The sequence below is a fragment of the Falco cherrug genome, chromosome 4 (genome assembly GCF_023634085.1).
Source record: "Falco cherrug isolate bFalChe1 chromosome 4, bFalChe1.pri, whole genome shotgun sequence".
Classification (NCBI taxonomy): Eukaryota; Metazoa; Chordata; class Aves; order Falconiformes; family Falconidae; genus Falco; species Falco cherrug.
Genome location: NC_073700.1, coordinates 45,363,466 through 45,376,330, shown reverse-complemented (window position 1 = coordinate 45,376,330; position 12,865 = coordinate 45,363,466). Strand labels below are relative to the sequence as shown.

Genomic DNA, 12,865 nt, shown 5'->3' with positions numbered 1-12,865 from the left:
TCATGACAGTGGCCAGTGCTGGGGAAACATGGGATGCATCTTCTCCAGCGTCCCATACTGGCAGCAGAGGGAGAGCCTGTTGGAGGAAGGGCTCGCTGGAGTCAAGAAGACGCTCAATATGAGTTATGCATCTTGCTCAACTTTATTAGTTTCTAACACTACTTATACAGAACCGATACACATGCATATTCCTAAAGCAGAAATATAATTGGTTAGTAGTCTCTAAACACGCGCAGTTCTCACACCCCTAGTTATCATGACTAAAATAAGCATTCTATCCATGTAGCTAATTGTGTTGCTATGCTTCAGCCTTGTAGTTTGTTACTCCCTATATTCCCATACCGGTCCCTATCTTTCTTGGCCCTGCACCTGCTTTCCCAGCAGCTGTAGCTTGTTACAGCCACGGCCTGTTGGCACAACATAATTACTCGGTCTCAGGATTCAAGAATAGCTCAAGGCTACCTTTCTTGTTAACTTCAGCACAGCAACTTCAGTACAATTCTGATTACAGGCCTATTCTAATACCAGGCCTGGATTGTGCAGATCTTCAGAGATTCTAAGGCCATGCTTCTGCAGCCATTCTTCTACAAGAGCCCTCGTCTTCCATCCCTCTGTGCCCATTTCCACACCTGAAATGAGATGGGATGGAACAAATTTTGTCCATGATGTGACCGATGGACCACCTCAGAGGCCGGCTGGGTTCCTCCTCTTGACCGATGGTTTTCTCACCCTGAGTTACTCCCAGAAGTGCTGAAGCTGCTTTCAGCTACCAACTTCCCTAGAGACCAAGCCCTAAGGGCTGCTTGGAGCTTCATGGGGTAGCAGTAGATATGGAAGCTGCACTGCTCTTCCCTTAGCCCTTGGCTGAAAAATACTTCATGCAAAAGTATTGGCTACCTTGCTTGCAGTAGTTTGCAGGAAATATCCCCCCTCCAACATCCAACTTACTCGTCCAACTTACTCAACCTGAGTGCTTTCAGGGAGCATGGGAGGTCCTGTAGGTCATGGGGAGCACCCAGGCCAACACCATTTGCCTTCCAGTGGGATGCTCTGGATGATGGGATGCTGTAACCTCAGTCCCAGGGCTCATGCGCGCCATTCCTCGTGGGCTCTGGCTTTCATCAGAGGCTCTTGGCACCTTTTCAGCCCAGCAGTCACCAAGAACTAGTAGACCTAAAATCTGGAGGGTAGCACTTCCCCTCCTGCTGCTTGCGATAACAAATGCTACAAAAATAACTTGAGGTTTCTGCAAGCACACAGTGCAAGCAGCTGCTAGGAAATCTCACACGTTTTGGGGAATCAAAGCCCTCTGGAGCACCCTCAGCTGTGCTCACCCCCATCAGCATCCCACCACCGGGGCTGGAGGGAGCTGCAGGGGCAACAGAGCGGAGCCAGCCCCCCAGCCGCGATCGCATCGAGGTGAGGAAGCAATTGCATTTGAGGAGCCACAAAACCCTGGGTGCACATGGCCAGTCTGGGGCTCATCCTGCAGTCCAACACGGTGCTGGGAGCTTCTCTGGTCCTGCCCTGAGCCCTGCTTGAGCTGGTTCAAGTTCAGGGCTGCGGTCAGCTGGTGTTTCACGGGGAAGTGACTAATGCTCATGTTTCCCTTTTTGTTTCTTTTGGCGTTTAATGTCAGCGTTTGCAACGTGGCTTCTTTCCCTGGTGCTGGCTCAGCTGGGAGATGCAGGTGGCTCTGGGGATGGCAGCAAGCATCTGCCATGTCCCCCACCATGCTCCCCACCGACCACCTCTTGTCTGGAGACTGCGAGAAGGCAAAAAGATTATTTACATCTTTCCAGGCTCAGCAGTGCATGCTCTGAGCTTTTCCCTGACTTTCTAGCAGCCTTTCCAGCTGCTAGCCTCCATGTGATGTTCTAATCACCAAAAATCCCAGTTCCTCTCCTGCTCACCACGCACAGAGGAGTGCCGGTGCCAGGACATCGGCTCCTCCTCACTCCCAGCCCCTCCGAGCTCCGGGAGTCGCCGGCCACTGGCAGTCCCATGGCCAAGCACTCCTGTTGATCGCTGCTCTAGATCCGTGCCAGGTGGGTGAGAGCTGCGCTGCAGTTGTACCTTGCCAAGGGATACACATAGGATGCATTAACCGGCAAGAAACCCGCATCCTGCTGGGAAGAGGCGCTGGATTAACCTGACCTTCTGATGCAAAAGATGATGCGCTAACAGCCCAGCGAGGACCAGAGGAAACGTGGGATACTGTTTACGCCTGGAGCTGAGGCTGTGCAATCGCATCTTGCAGGCTGGTGAGGACACGCTGGGATATTTCATAACAAGTCACTCGGCATTCACAACTGCTGCTTTTAAAACACAAGTTTTACGGCTGTTGCTGGACTGTAAATCTCCAACTTCCATGGCTGGCGCCTTTTGGGGGAAAACATCCGGCTTCGGCAAACTTTGATGCTCTCCGAGCACGACCCACTGTGCGTCACTCGTGGATGGGGCTCGTACCACGCAGTGCGCCTACAGTTAGAAAATGCCTTGCAAAAGCAGAACTGCAGGATTTAGGGGTTTGCTGGGTCTTACTCAAGGGCTGGGCAATGTGATTGCTGGTGGGTCAGGGCCTCTTCCTGCACCCAGACATGCTGCGCAGCTCTGCTTTGGCTTTGGACGAGCGTGGTTGGCACCTCGCAGATGGTGGTGGGTGCTGGTGGCCAGGCTGACACCTGCTGGGGACCCAAAGGTGATTGGGGTGGAGGGGGTGGGGTGGTGTTACCTGGAGGTCTGTGATCCTCCTGGGGTGATGCTCCTTCTCCCTTCTTCCTTGAATTGGGGGGAGGGGGGCTGAAGGGTTGCAATCATCCCAGCGGATGGGAGAGGGGATCACAGAGGGGCTTGGTGTTCCTGGAAAACCCCTAGGGATCCCGCAGCTCCAGCTGGAATGAAAGCACCCTCTGAGGAGCCATGCCTGGACCAGCTGCCTGTGGAAATATGCTCCCGTGTGAGCCACACGTGAGGTTTCTCTCCAAGCTGGTGGCCCTGGGCAGAGAAAGGCAGGGCGATGTGTTGCAAGGTCTCGGGGTGGGCTCCTCTGCCCCCTCTTCATCCATCCCTCCACAAGGATGGATCCAGAGCAGAACAGCTGGAGCCAGGCGATCCCTTTCACGTGACGCCGCTCCTCCTTGTGCCGACAGAATTCTCCTTTCGAGTGTTCTAGGTTGAAACGCTCGGTCTGGGTTTTGCCTCAGGCAACCCCTCAAGAAACTGGGTGAGAAAGGCAGGAGTAACGCTGGGGCTGGCTCCCGAGAAGGAGCAGAGGGTAAACAGCCACAAATCATGGGATTACTGTAAGCACGTTCATCCTGTGGTGGGAGCACGGTTAAAGACCAGGCACTTGGCTCGACTTCAGGACATTTGGGAATGGCCTCGCCTGCCCCGGCTGGCGCCGGGGGGACCTGCCCGTTGCCTCATCTGACCAGGGGTTTCTCATCCCTCTGCTCACGCTTGTTGGTCAAAGCATCCCTTAAGAGAAGGCGAGAGGCGGGTGGCCCCATTCCAGCCTTGGTGGCTTGTTCCCACCGTGGGTTTTCTCTTCCCTGGCATGCGGGCAGCCCTGGTCTGGCACGGCACTTCCCACCGCACGTGGCCCTGCTGGATCCATGCCATCCCGGCGTGCCCAGCTCCATCCCAACCAGCTTTGGACTTCCCAGGGATGATGTAACCCCAGCCACGGTTGCTTCAGGAAGGACTGGACCCAGGGCACGTGCCACACCGGCTGCACGGAGGAGCCGCTGCCACAAGCTGGGCTGTGGTGTCATCAGCCAGTTTGGTAGGACAAGGTCCAACGCTGATCTGCTCCCTCCTCCCTGTATGCGCTGGTATGAGACGGGCTGACCGGCTGCTGCTTCCCCACTCCGCTTCTGCTTCGGAGGGGTTTTAGGGCATGGGCCGAGTGCCCGGCTCAGCCCCATGCCGTAATGCACTGCCGCGTGGTGAAGGACAGAGAAGGCAGCCGAGGATGCAGGGATGCACAAGCCGCACGCGATGCTGCCCACAGTGCTCACCTGCCTGCACATCATCCTCTCTCCATCACCCCCTGCCACCTGCTCTGCCACCTCCCAGGTCATCAGACGTTGCCCACGGCCGCTTGCCCCTCACTGATGGAGCGGGGGAGGCGAGGGGGATCCCCCCAGCCATGGGCTGGCACAGTGATCTGTGGGGAGAACGGGAAGTGGAAGGGAAATCTTTGTGCCTGAGGAAAAAGTATTACATATTTTTCACCTCCACAGCTACAAACCAGCTTGTAAATCACCTGACCCCAGCACCGTCAGAGCTCCTGTCCAACATCCTGGGCAGAGAGGAGAAATTCCTACTGGGTGTTTACTCTGCACTCCCAGCAGCCTGGGACAGGGAGGGGGGACAGAGGGCGGGCAAAGTTCGGCTCCTATAAAATCGGGTCTGGTCCACTTCATTCATTCCCTTGGAAGCATCGCTGGGAGCTGCGCGTCCAGCCTTTGCACAAGAGGTTTTGTAGATAAATTCCCCCGGCGCTGCTGGCTGCCTGCGCGATGCCGAGGGCACTGTGGGATGTCGGGGCTGCCCTCACCTGCTTCCAGCTCCTGCTGCTGCTCACCAGTGTGGAGCTGAGGCCCCACGCGTGGGATGAGGACAGACTCCAGCTGGAAGCCATCAAAAAGCAGATCCTGGAGCGGCTGGGGATGGCCGCTCCCCCTGTGATCCGGCACCGGCTGGACCAGGAGAGCATCCAGAGAGCGCAGCGGCTGTACCAGCAGAAAGTGTCTGAGCTGATGGGGAACCGGAGCCAGGAGGAGGAGGGAGCTGTGCCCAGGACCAGCCGCCTGCATCGCCTGACCCCCAAGCGTGAGTGGCCGTGGCTCCCTGCGCATCCCACAGCCCCTGTCCCCTGGGTGCACACGCGTGTGTCCCTGCTCGGGCATGTCACCCAGGCTGCCTGGGCATGTGCCGGGACATGACCGGGCATGAATCCCAGCGGCCGTGGTCATCCTTATCCCAGCTGCTTCCCTTGCCCCAGCAGTGGGGAGGAGCCACAGCTTGAGCTGTTTTGCTTAAAATCACAAAATCCAGGAAATTTGGCATGAAAGCTTTGATCAGCGCAGTGGCAGCTGTGGGTGCTCGGAGCGGGGCTGCAGGTGGCTTGGGGGTGAGCGGAGGGGAGGTGAGAGGTGCCCCGGCTTCAGCCTTATTTGAGGTTTCCTCTGGATCTGGCGGGATTTTGGAAAATATTCAGCTCCTGCTGCTTGGGCTGGGGAGGGGACAGCCAGGGTGGGGGGTGGGGGTCACCCCAACAGGTTCTGGGGCACCGGCTCGGTACCAGCTGCCGCCCCTCAGCAAGATCCTCTGGTCGGGGGGTGGTCCCTGGAGATGGTGGGTCCCGAGTGATCTGGGGCTGAGGATGGGGCCGCATCTCCCTGGCCTCAGCATCCCTCAGGATTTGGGTGATTCCCCAGAGGCAGCGGTTTGGCTGCCTGACAGGAGCTGGTCACGAGCCTTGGCCGCCGGGGGGGATTGCTGTCTCTTACACCAGCTGCCCTTCCTGTCCCTGCAGTGCTGCGCTGGCTGGACATCCCCTGGGAACACCAGGACCCCCCGGGAGACCAGGACCCCCGTGGTCCCTACCGCTACCATCTCCTCCTCTCCCGCACGGAGGCTTTCCACCGGCAGCTCCAGGTGGTGCAGGCGGAGCTGAAACTCTTCAAGCCATCCCTGTCCTCCCGTGACATGTCCCTACTTGATGCCTCCGTGTCCCCTCAGGTCAACATCTACACACTGGGGGGGGCTCACGGGACCCCCCAGCTCCTGCACAGCCAAGAGCTGGACCGTGACACCCTGAGCCTGGACCTCACGGCAGCTGTCCGGCCCTGGGCTGCTGGTCCTGAGGACACCCTGCACCTGGAGCTGGCCTTCACAGCCAATGTCTCAGCCTTGCTGGCCACCATGGGGGGCGAGACGCTGGTGCTGGAGGTGGAGACCCATGAGACCAGAGGTCGGGGGGCCCGGAGAGCTCGGGGGCTGGAGGAAGAGTGCAGGAAGAGCGATGGGAAGTGTTGCCTCAAGTCACTCAAGGTCTCCTTCCAGGACATCGGCTGGTCGGACTGGGTCATTGCCCCCAACAGCTACTACATGAGGTTCTGCGAAGGTTCCTGTCCCCACAACTACAAGCCCGCCAGCATGCACGCCCAGATCAAAGCCCGCATGCACTCCCTCTCCAAAGCCACCCCACCGCCCTGCTGTGTCCCTGCCGGCTACGACCCCATGGTGCTGATGCACTACGACGGTGAGGGCAGGCTGGTCTCGACCCTCTTTGAGGACATGCTGGTCACCAGGTGCCACTGTGCCTGACGGCATCGCCTCTGGCTCAGCCCAGGACCCGTCACCAGCCGGATGGGGCAGAGCCTGCCCATCTCCCAGCAGATCCGGCATCCCAAAACCCAGACCCTGTGGCACAAAATGCCTCCGTGCTGGCCCCGGCTCCGCTGTCTGGCTCAACCCCAGGGTGTCTGGCAGTGAACCCCCCTCCACAGGCCACAGTAACTTATTTCCCCCTCTCTTCCTTTATTTAAAACCATATTTTATTTGGTTGGTGGCTCCTTCCCACCAGGCAGAGTCCAAATGGGTGGGGGTGGGTGTCCCCGGGTGGCTGCAGCCCACGCCAGGTCTGAGCACCGTCTCTTCTCTGCTTAGAGACTTATTTATACCACCCTCTTATTTATTGCTAATTTATTGTCTTTTATAACAAAATACTTTTTCAGGAAAGATTTTGTGTGTGTGTGTGTGTGTATTTGTATTTAGTATATTTCTATAAAACAGAAATAAAGTAATAATGTAAATGAACAGGGTGATGCTATCAGGGATGCTGGTTGCACCTCCCATACAACCAGCTGGGGGTCTCCGGGTCACCTTTGGCCAGGGGTCCCACAGCTCGGATCCTCAGTTCCCCCTCTGCAAGTGGCCGGGAACTGACTCCATATGGATTTGCCAGTAAATCCTTATGGTTTTCCGGGGCCGGGCCAGCCCCATCCCCTCCCTGCCACTGCTGCCGGTGGTGAGTAATGCCTGGGCGATGCTCCCAGAGACCTTTGAGTTGTTTGTGTCCTTGAGGTGGGTGCTGGGCACAGCCTTGACCCCGCCAGGCGGGACATCCATCCGGAATGCTGCTGCCCGATTTCCAGGTACCTCCGGCTCTGGAACCCTACGGGCACCAAGGGGTGGGGGAAACCCCAGCTCCCCTGGGCTCTGTCGCTGCAGAGGTGTGTGGCCCACACCGTGTCCCCAAGGGACTCAGCACAGCTGGATAGGGTGGCTCTGCTGGTCACAGCTCCTCTCTGTCCTGTCCCCTCTTCCAGCATGTACTGGGGGTGTCCTTGGCTGCCCGGCCCCTTGGCAGCTCCTGGTGAGGACCTGGGCTTGAGGAACGTGGGATATGGGGACCTCGATGCTGGGGACAGGGTCTTTGCAGACCAGGGCTTGAGGGACACAAGCTATGGGGATGTCCACTCTTGGGGACAGAGACTTGAGGGAGCTGGACTTCAGCCACCTCCACTCTGGGGACCCCTGCTCTGGGGACCTGTTCTCGAGGGTCCTGGTCCCTTGGGACCCCCAGTCTGGGGACACAGGGGACACAGGCTCTGGGGACCTGTCCTTGATGGGCCTGGTCCCTTGGGACCCCCAGTCTGGGGACACAGGGGACACAGGCTCTGGGGACCTGTCCTTGATGGTCCTGGTCCCTTGGGACCCCTAGTCTGGGGACACAGGCTCTAGGGACCTGTCCTTGAGGGCCCTTGGGACCCCCACTCTGGGGACCTGTTCTCAAGGGTCCTGGATCCTTGGGACCCCCACTCTGGGAACACAGGCTCTGGGGATCTGCCGTTGAGGGCCCTTGGGACCCCCAGTCTGGGGACACGGGCTCTGGGACCTATCCTCGAGGGTCCTTGGGACCTGTCCTTGATGGTCCTGGTCCCTTGGGACCCCCGCTCTGGGGACACAGGCTTTTTAAGCTGCAGACAGGTTCCCCAGGGACCCCCCACCTCACTCAGCTCTTTCAGGTTAATGTTTACAGACACCCCAGAGCTCCTGACGCCCCTAATTGGGGCTGTCAGTGCCATTAAGAGATAACGAACCCTGGCTCTGCTCCGCTGGTGCCACCCCACTGCTGCCAGAGGGACCGATCCAGCCCGGGGGTGACACCAGCCTTGGGGCAGCCCCTCCCCCCCTCCACCATGTCCTGCCCAGGGCTCCCAGCAGACCACCAGATACATGGGTCATTTAAGGTAATTAAACCATTTAATGGGGCATGGTGGAGCATCACAAGGGTCAGAGCTCAGGGGACCCAGACAAGCCGTGGGGTCCCCATGTCCCCAGGCTGCCGGTCCCCTCGGGGTGCACAGCCTGGCAGCGTGGGGCTCGGGGATCTTGCCAAGAGCATTCAAATTAGGGACTTTCACTTTTGTTCCCCAAACGGGCAGATTTAGCAGGAAAAAGGAGGGGTGAAGGTGACAGCGCGGAGGGTGGTCACAGTACCCAGAAGTCCCCAACTGCTGGCATGTCCCCAAGGGCACGTGCACCCTGACACTCTCCATCAGCAGCCGAAAGGGGAAGAGGAACCAAACGCCATGGTCACCCCAGGGCCCCGCTCAGGCCAGATGGCGGCGGATGCTGCGCTGAGGTGTCCCTGTGGTCAGAGGCCACGGGCCCCGGGGAGGAAGCTCTGGCCCTCAGCCCTCACCCTACAGTGGGAACCGGGGAGAAGCAGGGGGCTGGGGGGTGTCACAAACACCCACCCCTGAAAAAGGCATCCCTAGCAGGATGTGTGTGTGGGGACCACATGTGTCCCTGTCCCCACCATGGGGACATCCATGGAGCCAACGTCCATGGGGAGCACCCAGCCCCGTCCCCTCTGGGCTGCGGGGGCACCAGGGAAAGTCCTGGGGAGAAGCATCAGCGGGAGCCAGAGGTTCACCCCCCCGGCCCCCCGGCCCCTCACTTGTCGGGGACAATGTAGATGTCCTCGCTGGCGCTCTGCGTGTTGGCGTAGATGGGCTGGTCCCTGGGGCTGGCCTCGCTCTCCAGGAAATAATCGTCGTCCTCCAGGACCTGGGGGCTGGGGGGGACAGAGGGGTGGCACCCCGCACCGTGCCCAGGCAGGGGGGGGGCTCAGGGTGGCTGGTCCCTAATGGGGGAGCAAACGCCATGGGGGGGCTCTGGGGGTGCGGGTGGGGGGAAAGGGCTCAGCCCTGGCAAGCGCCTGGGCCTTGGGGATGGTGGGGTGGGACAGCGTGGGGTGGCATGGGTGGCACTGCATGGGGTAGCATAGCACGGGGTGGCACGGGGTGGGGTGGGGTGGGGAGGGATGGCATGCACGGGACTGGACAGCATGGCACCAGGCAGCATGGCATGGGAAGGGATGGCACAGCACGGCATGGCACGGCACAGCATGGGATGGGATGGGAAGGAATGGGATGGCATGGCATGGCACGGCATGGCATGGAATGGGATGGCACGGCATGGCATGGCACAGCACGGGACGAGATGGGATGGGATGAGATGGCACAGGGTGACACGGGATGGCACAGCATGGGATGGGATGGGATGGCATGGCATGGCATGGGATAGCGTGGGGCAAGGTGGCATGGTACAGCACAGCAGGGGAGGGGATGGGTCGCGCCCAGCAGCCAGTCCCTGTGCTGGAGCCTCACCTGTGCTGCTCCTCCTGCCACCCGGGCATCCAGCCTGGCGCGGCGGCCGGCACGGTGCAGGGGTTCACGAAGACGTTCTCATAGTCCAGCGCAGCAGTGGCATCGGTGGTGCCAGTCTCCATGGCCCGGCTGATGTAGCGGGGCTGCCCGTGGGCTCCGGCGGGCTCCCACTTACCCCACCCCACACTGGCAGCACCAGTGGCTGCTTTCCTCCGCCAGTAACAAACTGCAGCAGTGCCCAGCACCAGCACAGCCACACCAGCGGCAGCCCCGGCCAGGCCGGCCACCAGCCCCACATTGTGCCGGCATTGCTGGTGGTGGAAATCGGTGACATTGACGAAGTTGTGATGGGCGGTGAGGCAGTGGCACTGGGGTGCCGCGCACCCGGAGCAGGTGCAGGGTGCCAGGATGGTGCCCACCACGTCGCAGCGGCACGGCACAGCCAGGAGCTGCAGGCTGGCCTGGAAGGCGGTGGGGGGCACGGCGGGCAGGGGGTTGCCCTCCAAGCGTAGGATCTGCAGAGCCGTGGCGTTGGCGAAGAAGCCGGCGGGCAGTTGCCGCAGCTGGTTGTGCTGCAGCTGGAGGTGCCGCAGGTGCCGCGCTCGGCTGAGGAAGGCGGGTGGCAGCTCCTGCAGCCGGTTGTGGGACAGGTCCAGCTCCAGCAGCTCCGGCCCGATGCGGGATGAGGGGCTCAGGGCGCCGATGCCGTTATGGCTCAGCCACAAGCGGCTCTTCTGCTGGAAGGGGCCCCAGTCCAGCTCGGCGCACTGCCGGCTGCTGTTGGCCAAATCCAGCTCGGCCGAGGCCGTGGGCAGTGCGGGGAAGCAGGGGGCTGCGGGGGTCGTGGGGGTCACGGGGTGCAGCAGCAGCAGCAGCAGGGGGAGGGGGGCCACAGGGTGCCCCATGGCCCCTCTGCCAGCTCCCTGGGTGGGAAATAGGGGGGTCAGCAGGAGCCACCTGAGCAGCCCCCCGTTCCCGCTGAGCATGCCGGTTTCCCCCTCCCAGTGCAAACCAGTGCAGCCCAGTCTGGCACCACCCGTGCTCTCACTCTCACCCAGGGTGGCACCCACGGGTCCTGGCAGGTGGTTTCCAGCTCTCCGCTGGCCCCAGCAGCCCAACTCGCCTGCGCTCCAGCTGCCTCTGCCTGGGTGCAGGAAGAGGAACAGGCAGGTCCCACCCTCCGGTGTCACCCTGCTAGGGTGTAGCTGTCACCAGCAGGGGCCGGGGAGGAGGGGGGGGCAGCACCCCCCGCCTCAGCACCCCCTGGCCACCACCAGCCCCTGACCCTTTCCTGGGGTGCTGCGGGGCTCTGACCCCAGGTGCTGCTCCCTGCCCACAGCACCTGGGGGGAGCCCGGGGGGGGGCTCAGGGCTGGGGGGGGGGGGGGGGGGGGGGGGGGCTGCGCTCAGCACGGTGCTGAGCATCGCCACAGCCTCACATATCAGCCCCAGCCAGGGGACCCCAACACTGCGGTCGCAGTGCCCCCGGAACACCCGAGCCGGCAGCTGCCACAGCCCCCGGAGCTGTGTGTGGGCACACGCACGTACACGATGCTACATGTTTGCACATGCATGTAGACGCACATATGCCGGGTGCTCACACACGCAACCCCTCCCCTACGCACACACGTGCACACACATGCCCACCGGCAGCACGGACATGCGTGCACAGCTGCATGCACACGTGTGCACAATCGTGGGGCCCCATGAAGCGGTGGGCGGGGGGTGGCTTTCAGGGTCTCCATGAGGTATTGGTGGAATTAACCCACGCAGGCAGGATCGGGCCCCCGGGGGTCTCAGCACCTCCAGGGGCTCTGCCTGCGGCGCCCTGTCGGAGGGACCCCCTGCTCGAGAGGGGACCCCAGGGCTGGGGCGGGAGGGCTCCGTGCGTGGGTGTGTGGCCGTGTCCCCATCCCAGTGTTCCCCACGTCTGCATCCCCCCGTGTCCGTGTCCTTCCCATGTGCCCGTGTCTGCCACAGCGTCCTGTGTCCCCCAAGACCACCTGCCCCGCCGTGTCCAAGTCCCCACATCCGTGTCCCTCCATGTCCACCCCCCACCTGTGTCCCTCTGTGCCCGCCGTGTCCCTGTCTGCCCCCTCGTGTCCGTGTCCCGCCATGTCCACCCTCACACCCAGGTCCATGTGTCGTGTCCCCCCCCCCGTGTCCGTGTCCCTACATGCCCACCCCCTTGCACCTGTGTCCCCTCCCTCTTGTCCGTGTCCCTGTGTGTCCGTGCCCACCCCCTCGTGTCCCTCTGTGTCCACCCCATCACGTCTGTGTCCCCCCGTGTCCCCACCGCCTGTCCGTGTCCCTCTGTGTCCGCGCCCACACCCTCATGTCTGTGTCCCCCCTGCCCACTCATGTCCCTGTCCCTCTGTGTGTCCGTATCCACCCTCCCGCGTCCGTGTCCCTCCGTGTCTGCGCCCCCCATCCATGTCCCCCCCCTCGCATCCACATCCCTGTGTCCACTCACATCCATGTCCCTCTGCGTATCCATGCCCGCTCCCTCGTGTCGGTGTCCTTCCGTGTCCGTGCCCACCCCCTCGCCTCCACGTCCGCTCCCTTGTGTCCATGTGCCCCCACGCCCACCCCTCGTTTCCCCAGTGTCCATCCCCTCGTGTCTGTGTCCCCCCGTGCCCACCCCCTCACATCCATGTCCTCCCCCTCACGTCTGTGTCCCTGTGTCCACTCACGCCCGTGTCCCTCTGCGTGTCTGTGCCCCCCCTTCGTGCCCGTGCCCCTGTCTCCACCCCCACCCCCTCGTGTCCGTGTCCCTCCGTGTCTGTGCCCCCCTCCCATCCATGTCCTCGTGTCCGTGTCCCTCCGTGTCTGCGCCCCGCCATCCCTGTCCTCCCCCTCTCATCCGTGTCCCTCTGTGTCCACTCACGCCCGTGTCCCTCTGCGTGTCTGTGCCCCCCCTTCGTGCCCGTGCCCCTGTCTCCACCCCCTCGTGTCCGTGTCCCTCCGTGTCTGTGCCCCCCTCCCATCCATGTCCTCGTGTCCGTGTCCCTCCGTGTCTGCGCCCCGCCATCCCTGTCCTCCCCCTCTCATCCGTGTCCCTCTGTGTCCACTCACGCCCGTGTCCCTCTCCGTGTCTGTGCCCCCCCCTTCGTGCCCGTGCCCCTGTCCCCTCGCACCCGCCCACTCGAGTCCTATCCCTCCATGTCTGTGCCC

At 61.7% G+C, this 12,865-nt stretch overlaps 2 protein-coding genes across 4 annotated transcripts; one reads left to right on the top strand and one right to left on the bottom strand.

Moving 5' to 3' along the window:
* Positions 1-2,891: 2,891 nt before the first annotated feature.
* Positions 2,892-6,629, top strand: GDF15 (growth differentiation factor 15). The gene is made up of 2 exons (XM_005444369.3): positions 2,892-4,839; positions 5,546-6,629. Exons 1-2 carry the CDS (start codon positions 4,527-4,529, stop codon positions 6,337-6,339), a joined length of 1,107 nt encoding a protein of 368 aa, XP_005444426.2. The 5' UTR covers positions 2,892-4,526; the 3' UTR covers positions 6,340-6,629.
* Positions 6,630-8,258: 1,629 nt separating this feature from the next.
* Positions 8,259-12,203, bottom strand: LOC114017295 (leucine-rich repeat-containing protein 25-like). 3 transcript variants are annotated; one of them, XM_055709441.1, is made up of 3 exons: positions 12,165-12,203; positions 9,693-10,615; positions 8,259-9,097 (listed from the first exon to the last, which is right to left on the bottom strand). In XM_055709441.1, exons 1-3 carry the CDS (start codon positions 12,186-12,188, stop codon positions 8,977-8,979), a joined length of 1,068 nt encoding a protein of 355 aa, XP_055565416.1. In that variant the 5' UTR covers positions 12,189-12,203; the 3' UTR covers positions 8,259-8,976. The 3 variants fall into 3 exon arrangements, with proteins under 3 accessions (XP_055565416.1, XP_055565417.1, XP_027668585.2); XM_055709442.1 differs by lacking the exon at positions 12,165-12,203 and adding an exon at positions 10,747-10,878; XM_027812784.2 differs by lacking the exon at positions 12,165-12,203 and having other exon boundaries at positions 9,693-10,856.
* Positions 12,204-12,865: the final 662 nt, after the last annotated feature.